This window comes from Neovison vison, chromosome 8 (assembly GCF_020171115.1).
Source record: "Neovison vison isolate M4711 chromosome 8, ASM_NN_V1, whole genome shotgun sequence".
NCBI lineage: Eukaryota > Metazoa > Chordata > Mammalia > Carnivora > Mustelidae > Neogale > Neogale vison.
This window is the reverse complement of record NC_058098.1, coordinates 14393768-14408757: the sequence shown is the minus strand read 5'-3', so window position 1 is coordinate 14408757 and position 14990 is coordinate 14393768. Positions and strand designations below refer to the sequence as shown.

The 14990-nt window shown below is 49.1% G+C and overlaps 2 protein-coding genes across 7 annotated transcripts; both read left to right on the top strand.

The window, feature by feature from the left end:
- ZSWIM3 (zinc finger SWIM-type containing 3) lies at window positions 1-10521 on the top strand. Of its 2 annotated transcripts, none has more exons than XM_044262937.1 (2): window positions 1-374; window positions 8114-10521. In XM_044262937.1, exons 1-2 carry the CDS (start codon window positions 301-303, stop codon window positions 10047-10049), a joined length of 2010 nt encoding a protein of 669 aa, XP_044118872.1. In that variant the 5' UTR covers window positions 1-300; the 3' UTR covers window positions 10050-10521. The 2 variants fall into 2 exon arrangements, with proteins under 2 accessions (XP_044118872.1, XP_044118871.1); XM_044262936.1 differs by having other exon boundaries at window positions 3-455.
- Window positions 377-14892, top strand: ZSWIM1 (zinc finger SWIM-type containing 1). 5 transcript variants are annotated; one of them, XM_044262938.1, is made up of 2 exons: window positions 377-455; window positions 12879-14892. In XM_044262938.1, exon 2 carries the CDS (start codon window positions 13025-13027, stop codon window positions 14393-14395), a length of 1371 nt encoding a protein of 456 aa, XP_044118873.1. In that variant the 5' UTR covers window positions 377-455; window positions 12879-13024; the 3' UTR covers window positions 14396-14892. The 5 variants fall into 5 exon arrangements, with proteins under 5 accessions (XP_044118873.1, XP_044118879.1, XP_044118874.1 ...); XM_044262944.1 differs by lacking the exon at window positions 377-455 and adding an exon at window positions 11814-11917; XM_044262939.1 differs by lacking the exon at window positions 377-455 and adding an exon at window positions 11814-12071.
- The last annotated feature ends 98 nt before the right edge of the window (window positions 14893-14990 follow it).

Here is a 14990-nt window from a genome sequence, read left to right as displayed (position 1 = left end):
AATGATTGCCAGTCTGGGCATCCCGCGTATGATTGGGTATGACTGTGAGGGGGCGGAACCCGGGACTGAATAATAAGCACTGAATGTCATTTCTGCTCCTTCAAATAGCTAAGACGCCCCCAGACCCTCATATCCCTCTCAGTCCTAGGGCTCCTCCTAAGCTCCGTAACAGGCCACTCAGTCGGGACCGACCCTTCAGGCATACTGGACACACGTCAGCCTGTAGGCCCTCATAGTGTGACCTCTGAACCCTTCTATTGATTTTGGGGCCAGCCCCTCGTGTGGGCTGAGGGGGCGGCCATGGAGCTGGGCAGCTGCTTCAAGACCTACGAGGATTTCAAGGAGTGCTTCAGCGCCTACAAAAAGGAGAACAGGTGCTCCTTCATTCTCAGGGACTGCGTTTCCGTCCGCTTCCACAACCTCAACCATGGGACTTCCATCCGCGAGGACATCCTGTAAGGGCGGGGCGGGGCGGGGGCGGGGCAGGAGGGTGGGGAGGGAGCCCGACTGTCCCCTGGAGGGAGGCCTGGAGGAAGAGGGAGTGCAGCTGGGCCCAGGTCTCCAGCAGGCCGGTAAGCACCTGGCCTGTTCCTGGCGAAAAGAGCAAACCCTTCCCAGGCACCGCTTTTTGACCACCCACTTCCCCTCCGCTCATTCACTCCATTACGGTTTTCCCGGAATTCCCAAAATAGCAGCAATTTGCCCCATTCTTTGAGCACCTGCAGTATCCCTCATACAAAGTACTGTCTTCACAAATAGATAAAAACGCCTTCGCGATGACTTACTTCATTTTGTTCTCTGGACAAAGCAATTAACGCGGTCGTTGTTGGTTAGTTTGCTCAGGCATTCGTTGGTTCGTTTCGTACCGGGTTCTTGGAGCTTCTGAGCTTAACAGCCCTTTTAAAAACACTTCCCATGCCCCAGGCGTCCTTCCCTGTCGTTGGTGTGCATGATTTACCCCGCAGGGCTGCGTGGAGAATTACAGATAAATGCTATTTTTCCCTTTTGGCAGCTGAGAAAACTGGCGGCGAGGCTAAGATAAGGGTTGACAACTCCTTTATCTTCAGGGGTCAGGTGAAACAGCGGAAGAAAGTTTAACGTTTAATCGCACCGTTAGAGAAAGAACAATGAAATGACAACAGATATCAGGTCGTCTTAGCAGGGACCACGGAGGTGTGACTGGGGAGAAATGGGGAGGAGGCCCGATCTAATGAACTCCAGCTAATGGCCGCCAGGTGAAAATGAAGAGCGGGTGTTGTCAGAACGGGGGGGGGGGGGCAGAAGTCAGAAATCCAGGCTTTGGGTCAGTATCTCCACTTTATAAAAACTGCAAGTCAGTTCAAATTTGAACACACTCCAAGGGGGCCAACTCAAAGTACTTTATGGGCTCCTTGTGTCAATTACCTTAACCAGTTAAGGAAGAGATGAAGAGAGCTCTTCTTTTTTTTTTTTTTAATTTTTATTTATTTTTTTATAAAGATTTTATTTATTTATTTGACAGAGAGATCACAAGTAGGCAGAGAGGCAGGCAGAGAGAGAGAGAGAGAGGAGGAAGCAGGCTCCCCGCCGCGCAGAGAGCCCCATGCGGAACTTGATCCCAGGACCCTGAGATCATGACCTGAGCCGAAGGCAGCGGCTTAACCCACTGAGCCACCCAGGCGCCCAAGAGAACTCTTCTTGAGTCTGTTGGACTTCATAGTATTCAGCTCAAAATAATCCACATGCCAAAGTGGCAGATCCTGGGGCAGCCTGCCTTGAACCCCATCGGTGCTTAAAAGGAAGAGCTCAGGAGTCCTAAAGACAGGCTTTACCCTAGAGTTTGGGCAAGACTTAATTTCTCTGTCCATTTCGTCCTCTGTAAAATGAGGTGGGTGTGGTGAAGAAGAAGTAAGAAAATGCATGTAGGAGCAGAAACGTGGTGCTCTGTAAGTACTCACCAGAGCTGTAACTAGTACATGTTAGAAAGTGGTACTTGGACACAGTACTTAAAGAGGCAAATGCGCTGTGGGAGTTATCACTAAGTGTCCAAAAGTCCCATTCCACTGGGAGATTCTCTGATTTTTATGCCCAGTTTCCCCTCTCATTTTTGTATATGGCTGTTGTGTTTTTCTTTTTGTTATGTCTTTTTGGGGATTGATAATCATCAAACAGTCCATGAAGTAGTCTCCTGTCTCTCTCTCCATTGCTGTTCAGTGTAATAGCTACCTTTTTCGGGACATTTGTTTGGACCGCATTCCACACACTGCTAAGTACTTTACTTGCATTGTTTTTATTTAATCCTCATCACACCCTTTGAACAAGGCCCTTATTATCTGGGTTTTCATTTTCCATGTGTGCATAGTCACAAGGCCCGGTAGGAAAGCAGATGTCATGCAAAACTCTTGCTAATAAACCAGGCACTAATAAAATTAGTCACTGCTAAATAATGTCCTGCTTATCCCTACCGGTCCCATTAGCATCTTTGGCATTCAGTTTCTGGACAGTCAATAGATACCGTAAACATCAGGATAACACAATGGAGATAAAACTAAGTGCAAACTGAAATTACACATCTCCCAAGAGCTGTAGGACTTAGTGAAGTCTCTGAAAGTAATGAGTGAGAATTCCTTCCATCACTCTCAGCCTGACACCTGTGAACAAAGGAAGAAGGGAAATGACAAGGCTGATGATGTGATAGGAATTTAACAAAGGACATGCATAATAAAGAAATTAGGCCCCTGGGAAGTCTGATAAAGCCCAGGAATGTTTCCCTAAAACTGACCTTTCCATATTGTAAAATTGAGACAGTGAATGAAGTATCATAGTGTTTGGGGAGAATGCAGCAGGAAGAAAAAAAAACAACAACCAACAGTTGACACTGTAAGTCATGCTTTGATTATTTTAAGAATTGGTATATGCTTAAAAAAAAAAAATTGGTATATGCTGCCATTATAACCTACATTTTGTTAAATATAATATATTTTAAAGATTTTTATTTATTTGTCAGGAGAGAGCACAAGCAGGGGGAGAAGCAGGCTCCCTCTGAGCAAGGAGCCCAATGCGGGACTTGACCCCAGAACCCTGGGATCATGACCCTAGCCAAAGGCAGACACTTAACAGACTGAGCCACCCAAGTGTCCCTATATTTTCTTAACTGTTTAAGTGATCTCTATACCCAACATGGGGCTTGAACTCCCAACCCTGAGATGGAATCACATGCTCTTCCAACTGAGCCAGCCACATGCCCCTAAATATAATTCAAACTTCACAATTCAGTTCCACTGAAGTCTTTTTTTCCACTCTTACTATGATACGTTATTTCTGGGGGATGTTTTTGGCTGCAATTATCTGAAAACTCTGACTCAAAATGGCTTATTTCTTAGAAGCCTAGAGGAGGGGCTTGGAAGGTGAGTTTCCAAGGCCCAGGCTTTTTATGTCTCTCCACACTGTGGTCCTCAGGCCCCAGCTTTGCCTGCAGGAAGGCTCCCACATGGCACAAATGCAGGAGTCCTGTCCAAAGGGAAAAGCCTTCCTTGGTTTCCTACAGATTTCCTATCATTTTCCTTCTCCAGAATTGGGCCAGTAACCCTGGCCAATTCCTAATGAGATTACTTTAATTGGCTTAGACAAGCCCTGAAGTACTTAGCTATGTGGGGGAGGAATGGCAACCCAAATTAAGTTAGCCTTCTGTTAGAATGAAGAAGGGGCTAAGGGCTGTTGAGTTAGCAACCCACAGGTGCACTCACAGCCTTTCACATGAATTCAATTTTAGTGGTTCTGGATGGTTTTGGATGAGGTACTGACTTTTCATAGACAGTACTCTTGTGATTTCTGTATTTACAGATAAGGATTTGGAGGCTCAGAGGAAGTGAAAGGACTTGTCCAGGCTCACACAGCTAGTACTTGTGGTAGAGTTGGAACTTAAAAGATCTTCTGACTCAGAGTCTTGTTGCTAACTCAAGTTATATTGTCTAAAATGGCTTTACTCCACCCATAAAAATCCTGCTCATTGCTGAAGGTATGATTTAAACACCACAACACAAATCTTATGTAAAATTAATCAAAAGCCTTAGTTAATCTGTACCAGTCCCCAAAGAGTGAATCACTCTTTGCTCAGGTATAAGTATGTTGCTTATACTTCTCTTTACCCAGTCACTTAATGTTGATTTCACTGGCTACCTATGTGAGCCTCTCTCTGCTCACTAGACTTGGAGAGTGGAGACTATCTAATTATGGTGTGTTGCCCTGTGAGCCACTAGTGTTCAGTACCTAACAGGACTTGGTAATTGTTTGAAATGCAACAAAGTACTTGTTCAGAGTCATAGTTAGGAAAAGGAATAGTGCTAGGACCAGAAGCGTTCCATCAGAACACTCCCAGTGGTCTTCCTGGTATACTTCTCACGTTCTAGGAGGATAACTTCCTGTGCTCTGCAGTCAATCATTTAACATTCATTTGGTCCTCGGGCTTCGTGCACCTGGTGTGTGCTAGCTGTGGGAGCGAACACTGGGAGCACACCGGCAGCGCTGTCCAGGAGGGAATGCAAACACCTACAAAGTGGATGAGAAGCAAGGCTGGCTGACTCCCTCCAGATCCTGGTTGAGCAGTCTCAGATACAAGCAATAAAGGAGATTCAGAAAGGTGTGAAACCTTGTGCCTGTCTTCAAAGGAGTGATGTTTTAAGCCTCGAGACAACTAAGTACAGGTTAAAACAACTTAGCAGTGCTCAAAGTTCTTAACAAAAGATTTGTATACTTGGCTGTATGTAGGTTATGTCTCAATTAAAAAGATGAAATGAAGCAGGGGAAAAAACAGGCTTCAACCTATGATGTTTGAAATGCATGATGACAACATGAATTTTATGTTTAGAGATCTTTAAGGAAGTGAATTGAACCCAACTAGTTGTTGAGGGTCAAGTTGATGAGGGTAAGAATGAGTATTCTGTGAAAGGAGAGAGATTTTGAAAGTGGACAGGCAGTGTAAGGGTTAACTACACAGACTGTCGGCAAGCAGGCTTAGTTCAAATCCCAGATTGGTATCCTTAAGAACATTTTTAAGCCTGTTTCCCCATCTGTAAAATGAGGATAATAGAACCTCTTTCCTAGTCTAAAATGGTGCATGTTAGGGGCTTAATATAGCCTGGCATATAATATCTTAATACATGTAGTACTGGTAGGAAAGCGTGTAAACGGATTGTTAATGTATTGGGTATTGATGTGGAAAAGAAGGAGTTAAAAAGAATGCCAAGGTTTCTACTCTGGGAGGTACAGTCAGTCATTCATGGAACCAGGAAAGATGTGAAAGACCTTTCTGGTTGGGGTTCACCAGTGTCTTTTTTTGGACTAGCCTAATAAACGTGCACTAAGAGCACATGAAGTCGATCTAATTTGATGAGCTAGGGCTCTGTTAAGGTGTTGAGCCAGCAAAAGGGTAGGGCCCCGAGTATGGGCTCGGGGAAGTCTTCCCAGAAACGATGATGGTTGCATGTAGTCAAGGATGAGTAAACTTGGAGATGAAGGCGGGTGGGAAGAGCATTCCAGAGAGAGACAAACACAAGCAAAGGCAGAGAGGTGAGACCCAGCACAGTGAATCCATGAAGCTGTAGACAGTTTGTGTTTCTAGGGCACAAAAAATAAGATGGTGAGCGGGTGGGAAAGGAGGGGCTGCCGAGATGGGCAGAATCCATCCTCAGTCACCACTGACTGGCCTTGCCATGCCACTGGGCTGCTCCGGCCCCTTCCTGGCCTGAGCTGGGGATAGTGTTGCCGCCCTGTGCACGCAACAGGTGCAGGCATTTTCAGCCTTGGACCCCTCCACCCTGTTATTGCAGGCCTGACATATCCTGTTTTTCTAAGCTTACCCCACGGGGTGGGCAGACAGGACCAGCTAGATTAGAGTGTTTGGAAAAGGGTTAGTGAGGTGCCCAGGCTGTGTCACATCATGCCAGGGGCTGAGATTTTTTACCCCTTTCCTGGTGGCTAGGACACTCCCTGAGGAGGCAGGGGTGTGACCCATCCCACCCACGGTCTATGCGTCATTTATCAGAACATCTTTGATAAGCATCTGTTAAAAGAATAGCATTGTGTTAGGTGCTTGAAATACACTGAGAAATAACTCCGGCCTGCCACTTGATGACAGCCCCATCCAATTGTAAAGGTACTTTATAAACACCCAAGAGAATGTCACAAGGCATAGGAGTTGTAATAACAGCAGCAGGCTTTTATTTAGCATAAATAAAAGGCTGAACCAGGCTCTGGGCTAAATATTATATCTGAGTCTTACTTAACCCTCATAACAATCTTTTTCTTTTTTCTTTTTTTTTTTTTAATTTTTTTTTTTATTTTTTTTTTTTTTAAGATTTTATTTATTTATCAGAGTGAGAGGGAGAGAGCGAGCACAGGCAGACAGAATGGCAGGCAGAGGCAGAGGGAGAAGCAGGCTCCCTGCTGAGCAAGGAGCCCGATGTGGGACTCGATCCCAGGACGCTGAGATCATAACCTGAGCCGAAGGCAGCTGCTTGTTTTTAACTAATCTCTATACCTAACACGGGGTTTGAACTTACAACACCAAGAAAAAAGTCGCATGCTCTACCAACTGAGCCAGCCAGTCATCCCTAATGTTCATAACAATCTTAATAAAATAGTCTCATTTTATGACTAGGAAACTGCACACAGAGGATAAAGTGACTTGCCCAAGGTCATAGAGCTTCTGAGTGGTGGAGCCCTGATCAATACCCAGGCAGTTAGCCTCCAGCATCTCCACTGTTTACTGCCACCCAGAGAAGTTTTTAAGCCTTTTATGTTAAATAAATGCTATGAATTGAGAAAAGGGAGCAGTTAACTGGTTGAAGACATCCACAAAGCCTTCCTGGAGAAGGTGGGACCTGATCTGGCCTTGAAGCATGGGTCGAATGGGGATAGGAAAAGAGCAGATTTTCTTTTTTTTTTTTTTTTATTTTTATTTATTTATTTATTTTTAAAGATTTTATTTATTTATTTGACAGAGAGAGATCACAAGTAGGCAGAGAGGCAGGCAGAGAGAGAGGAGGAAGCAGGCTCCCTGCTGAGCAGAGAGCCTGATGCGGGACTCGATCCCAGGACCCTGAGATCATGACCTGAGCCGAAGGCAGCGGCTTAACCCACTGAGCCACCCAGGCGCCCAAAAGAGCAGATTTTCAATTTAATCACCCCTCTCCTTTGAATCTTCACTATCAGCCTAGAATGGTAAAGCTGACAGGGACCTGAAGATCATCTGACCCAGGGGTTCTCAGACTCTCTTAGGATTTGGACATTTTTGTTTAAGTAAAAGAGAGATGAATAGAGATGTTTCCTGTGAGAGAGGGGCACTTGTATCTTTACTGTCTGGAGGAAGAAAAGGCAAAGGCAGGAACGAAGGGGAAGTTTTTTTTAAAGGTTTTATTTATTCATTTGACAGAAAGAGACAGCGAGAGAGGGAGTACAAGCAGGGGGAATGGGAGAGGAAGGAGCAGGCTTCCCCGGATGCCGGGCTCAATCCTAGGACCCTGGGATCATGAGCTCAGCCGAAGGCAGACGCTTAACCACTGAGCCACCCAGGTGCCCCCAAAGGGGACATTTTAAACAGTGAGGAGCCAGCTGGCCCTTTGCTACTGCCTGTTGCCTGTTTTCCCTCGTGTCTTGCCTGACACTGAATCATTGGGAACTACAGATGGGCCATAGAGGATGAATGAAAGGAGTGCGGCTTAGAACTGAGGATGATGAAAACGAACGCCGTGTTAGTTGGACAGGGTCTTGATAAAAGTGTCGAACACTGTGGGATTGGAGTGTGAGTGTCAGTCTCCCTTCCCTACATCCTACACTGCCTCGTGATCTCTGGGACACATACCAGTCACTGTATTCCTGTGGGGTCTTGTCTTTTTTTTTTTTTTTTTTTAAGATTTTATTTACTTGAGAAAGAGAGCACACAAGAAGAGGGAGAAGCAGGCTCCCTGCTGAACAAGGAGCCCAATGTGGGACTCGATCCCAGGACCCCAGGATTATGACCTGAGCAGAAGGCAGACCCTTAACTACCTGAGCCACCCAGGCGTCCCCAGGGTCTTGTCTTCTAAGAGAAAGGGGCAGGCAGCACCTTTCTCACTGTCACCTCTACCTTCTCTAGATACATGCAGGTGAAATTTGTCTGTATTCGGACTCAGTCAAACAGGAAGAGAACCTCAGAGGCGGACATGTGCCCAGCGTACTTGCTTCTCCGATATAATGAGAAACTGGATAGACTGTTCATCAGTGAACTCAACACCCAGCATATCCATGTTGACTCCAAACCTGCAGGTCCTAGAGGAAACACCGCTGACAAATCTCAAAAGACAGTGTGCCTGCAGAAACCCCAGCCTGAGAAGTCTGCGATCAAGAAAGACCTTGACCTGGCCGAGAAGTCCCCCATTGAACCATCATTTTGCTTAGATAAGGCCCAAGTACCCTCAAAGCCAGAGCAGGAGGGCATCACTCCTTCTGACCTGGCCAAGATAGCACAAGTGATGAAGAACTTTCTTAAGGTGGACGAGGGTTCCATGGCCTCTCTCAGCGTGGGCAACAGCCAAGACCTGGACCGGCTCAGCTTCCAGAGCAGCAAGATGAGCGATCTGTTCATCCGCTTCCCAGAGAATCTCTTGCTACACCGGGTGGAGAATGCCCAGGGCCACATCCTTTATGCTTTCTTGGTGGAGAACAAGGAACGAGAGGGTCGCGTGGTACACTTTGCTGTGCTTCAGGCTGAGACCGCTACCTCAGTGGCCAAGATGCTGAGTATCTTCACAGAGTTCAACTCCGATTGGCCCAAGGTCAAGGTGGTGTTTGTAGACCCGTCCTTCCCTCACCGAGCCATCCTGCAGGAGATCTTCCCTGCTGCGCGTATCCTCCTCTCCATCTACCACACCACCCGGCTCCTGGAGAAGAAGTTGCATCGGAGTTCAGCAAATCCATCCTTTAAAAGGCTCATGAAGGAAGCCCTGCGGGAGGCCGTGTTTGTCACCTCTGATGCCAGCCTCCAAAATCTCCGTCAGATGTCCCAAGCCCTACTGGATGAGCAGCTCTTTGACTTCCTGCAGGCCCACTGGTTCTCCTGTGAACTGCTCTGGTACATGCACGTGAGGAAAGGCCTGCACGCGTGTAACACGTATATGGACAGCCTAGACGTGGTCACCAGCAAGGTGTCCAGCCTCTTCCGGGAACAGCAGTCTCTGCCGGACTGCATCCTCCGCTTTGTGGATTATATAGACTTCTTTAATACCAAAGGCTTGAAGAACGTGCCCATAGCTCCTCCCAAGTTAAAGAGAGCCCGGCCAGCCAGCGTGCCACCAAAGCCCAAGAAGGCATTCGGAGCCTGTTGGAGGAGCCTCACCAGGCTCGCCGTGGAAGAGCCCAAGGCAGGCGCACAGCAGGTGGAGCTGGAGCAGCAGCCACAGGTGCAGCCCTCCCAGGGCGGCATGCTAGACGCCTTGCACGGCAGTGGCTCCCAACTGGCCTATAAGCTGTGCCAGAACGAGTGGGAGGTGGTACAGAACTCCACTCACCTGGGGGACCTGGCTGGCTCCTCGGTGGACATTCAGCTACTAGAGGATTCTCACCAGGTGAGCAAAGACGGCCGTAGCTGCAGCTGTTCCTTTCAACGCTGGTACCACCTGCCATGCCGGCACATTTTAGCCCTGCTGCACACCAGCCAGAAGCCCGTGGGAGAAGCCATGGTGTGCCGCCGGTGGCAGAAGAGGTACCAGCACCTCCTTGGGCCCAGTGGGGAGCTCCGGGACCCCGTCGTGGTCCTAAACACAGGCCAGCCTGGGAAAGAAGGACGGAGTGACATGATTCAGGACCTAAGTAGGGAGCTAGCAAACCTGCTCATGCAGACCGAGGGGCCAGAGCTGGAGGAGCGCTGTTCCACCCTGCGCAAGATCGTGGACATCTGGGCGGACCCCTCCCAGCCGCCTGAGCCCAGTCAGCAGCCAGAGGACTTCAAGGATGTGGGCCGCCTCCCTTTCCTCTGGGGAAGGCCAGAGGAAGGGGAGGGCCTCTCTCTCACTGGAGCCGTGATTCACAACTGAAGCACTTGCACTGGCACACTGGACCACAGACCCCTCTCCTTGGAAGTCTGGGAACTCAAGGCAGGCAGGACATGCCAGGGGTCAGCATTTTCACCAGTGTCTTCCTAGGTAGGGCTAGGAAGATTGTTACAAGAGGGGGAAGAGGAACCCCACTGTGTGACAGTCCTTTGAATCCACCCCTTTTCTGCCCTACCTTTGTCATTCCTCCAGAGCCTCCTTCTGTGTCAAGGCCAAAGTTATCTTCGTGCTGAAAGGTCACCCCTCTTTCTGCCCTGACTCCTGAGATCAGACATTACTACCATTAGAGAGATGAACTCCTGCCCAGGATTGGGTGAGACAAAATATACCTGGTAAAAGGACCTATTTTCAGGGACAAAGGGACAGGGTGATCCTTGACTGTTGCTGCTCTTTACAAAGATTCTGTTATTTGTACTTATTTTTATTCATGTTAAATAAAAGTTGTGGGGTTTTTTGTTTGTTTGTTTTTTATTTGACAGAGATCACAAGTAGGCAGAGAGGCGGGTGGGGGGGGAGCAGGCTCCCCGCTGAGCAGAGAGTCCAATGTGGGGCTCGATCCCAGGACCCAGAGATCATGACCTGAGCTGAAGGCAGAGGCTTTACCCACTGAGCCACCCAGGCACCTCTGTGTTGTTGTTTTTTTTTAAATAAAATCAAAGAAGCAGGTGAAATGCGTGCTGCCTGAACAGGGAAGGAATGTAATGGAGGTTGTAGAGTACAAAGCACGTGATGCCTTAAATTCAAAGTCTTAGCAGTCCACCACCAACTTAATCCTCTTCCTACCAATCAAGGCTTCAACACGGATATCAGGCTGCCTAGAATTCTAGTAGGAGGAAGTCAAATAGATGTGGGGCAGGGGGAAACCTAAACCAGATTCCACTGCCTATATTTGCTGGGGGACTGTGGGCAAATTTCTAATTTCTTTAACCCCGGGCTTCTCATATGTAAAGATAAGTTGTTGGTCTGTTCTAATCCCAATATACCCTCTAGATTTATATAAACAGAGCATTTTCCTTCCAGTTCTAAGCCCCAGTATGGGCTTCTGTTGTTGCTAGTTAATAGTTTTAATCACTTAAAACCTGGGAGCTACCCGGCTTTCCCAGATGTCATCTTCAGGGGAACCGAGGTCAAAGGTGGCAGTCAGTCTTGGCTCCTGCACTGGTCTGCCATGACCTCAAGTCACAGGGCCATTTTGGATCTGTTTCTTCTGTAAAACACTGGAGGGGGTGGGGCTAGGCAACACAAGGTTCAGCTCTCATAAGGAGATCTGGATTTCCTCAACAGTTCTGGCTGGGCCTCTGACCCCTGGTGAAGAAGTCAGAATCTGAGACCTGGTCCCCAGTTTCCCCATCAGGCCGAAGACCGTACAATCCCATAGTCACCCTTTCCCACCCACAACCCCTCTGGAGGAGGTTGGAATTTGACCAGAAAAGAAAGAAAAATCCATAAAGCGCTGCTATTTATTTTCCTTTTTCATTTTCGGCCTCGGAGGAGTTTCCATGGTAACACAGCCTTCCAGAGTCTTCTTTCCCCCTCCCTGCCCCCTCCCCGCCCCCCTTACAGACGCGGGGCTTCGGAGTTTCATCCTCAAGGCTCAAGCTCGCGTGGATGCTAGTGTCCTCGGGCTTTCATTGGTCACCGCCAGCCGAGCCCCTCGTAACCCTAGGAACAGCACCCGCCCACAAATCGCCGGGCTACGATTGGTCTAATCCCCCCAAACCGAACGCGAACTCTTCAGGCCATTGGCCCAAGTCACGGCGAAGCTGGTGCCGCGGTTGGTGAGCCTAGAGGTCAGTCAGAGTCAGAGGCAGGGTCAAATAGGGAGAAATGGCGACGGAGCCAGGCAGTGGGTGAGTGATTCTGGAGGGTGGAGGTGTGAGGCGATTGATGATGGTGGTCAGCCGTGACAGCTTCCAAAGGGGTGGGAGGTTGACTTCTCCTCTGGCTCCGGCTGGACTCCGAATGGGAACGTCTGATACCTACATCCTCCCACCCGGGTTAGAGGTGAGAGGTCAGAGGCCGCGTCCCCACTCGGGTGTTTGGACCTCAGGTACTCGAAAGCAGTCAGGATCCCGAACCAAAGACTCAGCTTCCAGCTACTTATGGAGTAATGGTGGGAAAGTTACTTAACCTCTTTGAACCTCAATTTCTCATCTGTAAAATGGGGATAGTAACCGGGTTTGGGGCCAAATAGACGAAGCTTTTAAACACAGTACTGCAGTTAATAGAGGGATTTATGGAGAGGCAGGAGAAGCCAAGCACATGTGATAGCTCCTGTGCGTGGTTCAAGGGCTTGAGGCTCAGAAAGAGTCGCTGACTTGCCTAGAATCATACAATTTGGGGCGCAATTAGGTTCTCATATATATACTAGGACCAAATGGAAGAATGGATGCCAAGCGGTAATCTGTAAATATAAAGTGCTAAACAAATATTTTTAAAGCTATCTAGGGGGGTGGGGAGGCCATATGCACCTCCACCCCTCACACGCACTTAAATCTCTGAGAACTGAATCTTTCCATGGCCAGCTTATCAGTTAGGTCTCAGCTACAATGTCGTCCTCTCTCCCCACCAAGAGACACCTTCCCTTCCCACCTTAGCTAAATTTCTCTCCCTCTCCCATCTTACTGTCTACCTGTTATCCAGTTTTGTGCTCTCTGCAACCTTCATTGCCTGTTATATCTTTATCTGTTTACATGTTTATCATGCATCTCCCCCAGAACAGTGCTGATCCACAGTAAGCAATATTATCTGGATGAATAACTGAGGAGCCAAGCCCCTGCTGTCTCCTTAAGATTCTATTCCTCTCCATAGGCGCATCTTTGGAACAAGATCGGGGAACTACATCCCAGCCTCACGCTTCAGCTTGCTTGGAGCTTGAGACCTTGAGAGTCTCCTGGACAGCAGTCTTGCAGAGAAAGTATTTTGACCTTGGCATCTAGACGTCTCCCATCTCCCCCATGGCCCTGACAATGCTGAATGAGTTCCTGATTGAGGACCCAAACCCACCTATGCTGCTGTATCAGGTTAGCAAGACTGCTCAGTTAGATACCCTCAACTACCAGAGCTGCTTTATGCAAGGGGTCTTTGCCCATTTCCCTGAGATCTTATTTATCCACCGGACCTATAACCCAACGGGCAAGGTGCTATATACCTTCCTGGTAGATGGACCTCGGGTGCAGCTGGAGGGTCATCTGGCCCGGGCAGTCTACTTCGCCATTCCAGCCAAGGAGGATGCTGAAGGCCTGGCCCAGATGTTCCAGGTGTTCAAGAAGTTTAACCCAGCATGGGAGAGAGTCTGTACCATCCTGGTGGATCCCCACTTCCTCCCACTGCCCACCCTTGCTATGGAGTTCCCCGCAGCTGAGGTCCTGCTCTCAGCCTTTCACATCTGTAAGTTCCTCCAGGGCAAGTTCTATCAGCTGTCCCTTGAACAGCCTGTGGAGAGGGTGCTCCTCAGTGCCCTGCAGAGCACAATGTGCTCGGCCACCGCTGGCAACCTGAGGAAACTGTATACACTCTTGAGCAGCTGCATCCCTCCAGCCCGGCTGCCCGAGCTCCACTCCCACTGGCTGCTCAATGACCGGATCTGGCTGGCGCACCGCTGGCGAAGCCGAGCTGAGAGCAGCCGCTACTTCCAGGGCCTGGAGGTCACCACCCGCGTCCTCAGCCAGCTCTTCGGCACCACCCCCTGTGTGGAACAAGGCATGGCCTCTCTGCTCCGGTACATGCATCAGAATGCGGGAGACGAGGCGAGCTTCAGCCTGGGCCTGACTCCCCAGAACAGTCACGCCCCCTTAGACGTCAGCCCGGAAAGCCCCAAAGTGGAGCGGCTGGTAGAAGCCCGCATCCAGCACTCTCTCAATGCCATCTGCACGGGGCCGGCCGCCCAGCTCTGTCTGGGAGAACTTGCTGTGGTCCAGAAATCTGTGCACCTCATCAGCTCCGGCTCGGAGAAGGTGAACATCCAGATCCTGGAGGACACCCATCGGGTGCAGCCCCAGCCCCCTGCCAGCTGCAGCTGCTACTTTCACCAGGCCTTCCACCTGCCCTGCCGCCACATCCTGGCCATGCTCAGCGCTCGCCACCAGGTGCTTCAGCCCGACATGCTGCCCGCCCAGTGGACAGCAGGCTGTGCTGCCAGTCTAGACAACATTCTGAGCAGCAAGTGGAGTGAGACGCTGGATAAGCACTTGGCTGTGGCTCTCCTCACCGAGGAGGTGGGTCAGCTCTTGCAGCACTGCAGCCAGGAGGAGTTTGAACGGAGGTACAGCACCCTGCGGGAGCTGGCCGACAGCTGGATCGGCCCTTATGAGCAGGTCCAACTCTGATTACCTTCCATGCCCAGAGATGCTCATGCACACATACCCGCTCACATCCACCCCTACGTGCACAACACACACACACACTATTATACTTCCGTGGGCCTTCCTTCCAGGAAAGGACAAGGGTCTTCTACTCTACCGTGGCCTGTTAGCCTAAAATGTGTCTAGTTCCTAAGACAGGAGTCAGCAAACCTTTTCTGTAAAGGGCCTGGCAGTAAATATTTTAGACTTTGCTGGCCATAGTCTCTGTTGTATATTCTTGGTTTGGTTTTGTTTGGCAGCCTTTTCAAATGATTAAAAACCATTCTTAGCTCAAAGGCCTTAGAAACAGGAGGCCCTGCTCTAGGATAAGATAACTGGGTGGAGATCAAGGGCAGGGGCTTGGTAACAGCTTCCCCAGTCATTAGATGACTCACCTGACCCACAGAGGAGAGGAGGTGGATCCCAGCCTTTGTCCCCTGGCCCCCACAAGGAGGTCATTAAAGTCACATTTGCCTATTCCAGCCCTCGTCTCATTTTGTATCTTCTAGAAGACAGCAGAGCAAATATCATGGAAAGAATAGACTTTGGAGTCTGCCACTACGTGCAAATCCCAGTTCTT

Bases quoted from the DNA above. Each gene is read 5' to 3' on its own strand.
- ZSWIM3 (XM_044262936.1), top strand. From the start codon at position 301: ATGGAGCTGGGCAGCTGCTTCAAGACCTACGAGGATTTCAAGGAGTGC. The intron at 456-8,113 runs GTAAGGGCGGGG...TACCTTCTCTAG, and splicing joins TCCATCCGCGAGGACATCCT to ATACATGCAGGTGAAATTTG.
- ZSWIM1 (XM_044262938.1), top strand. From the start codon at position 13,025: ATGGCCCTGACAATGCTGAATGAGTTCCTGATTGAGGACCCAAACCCA.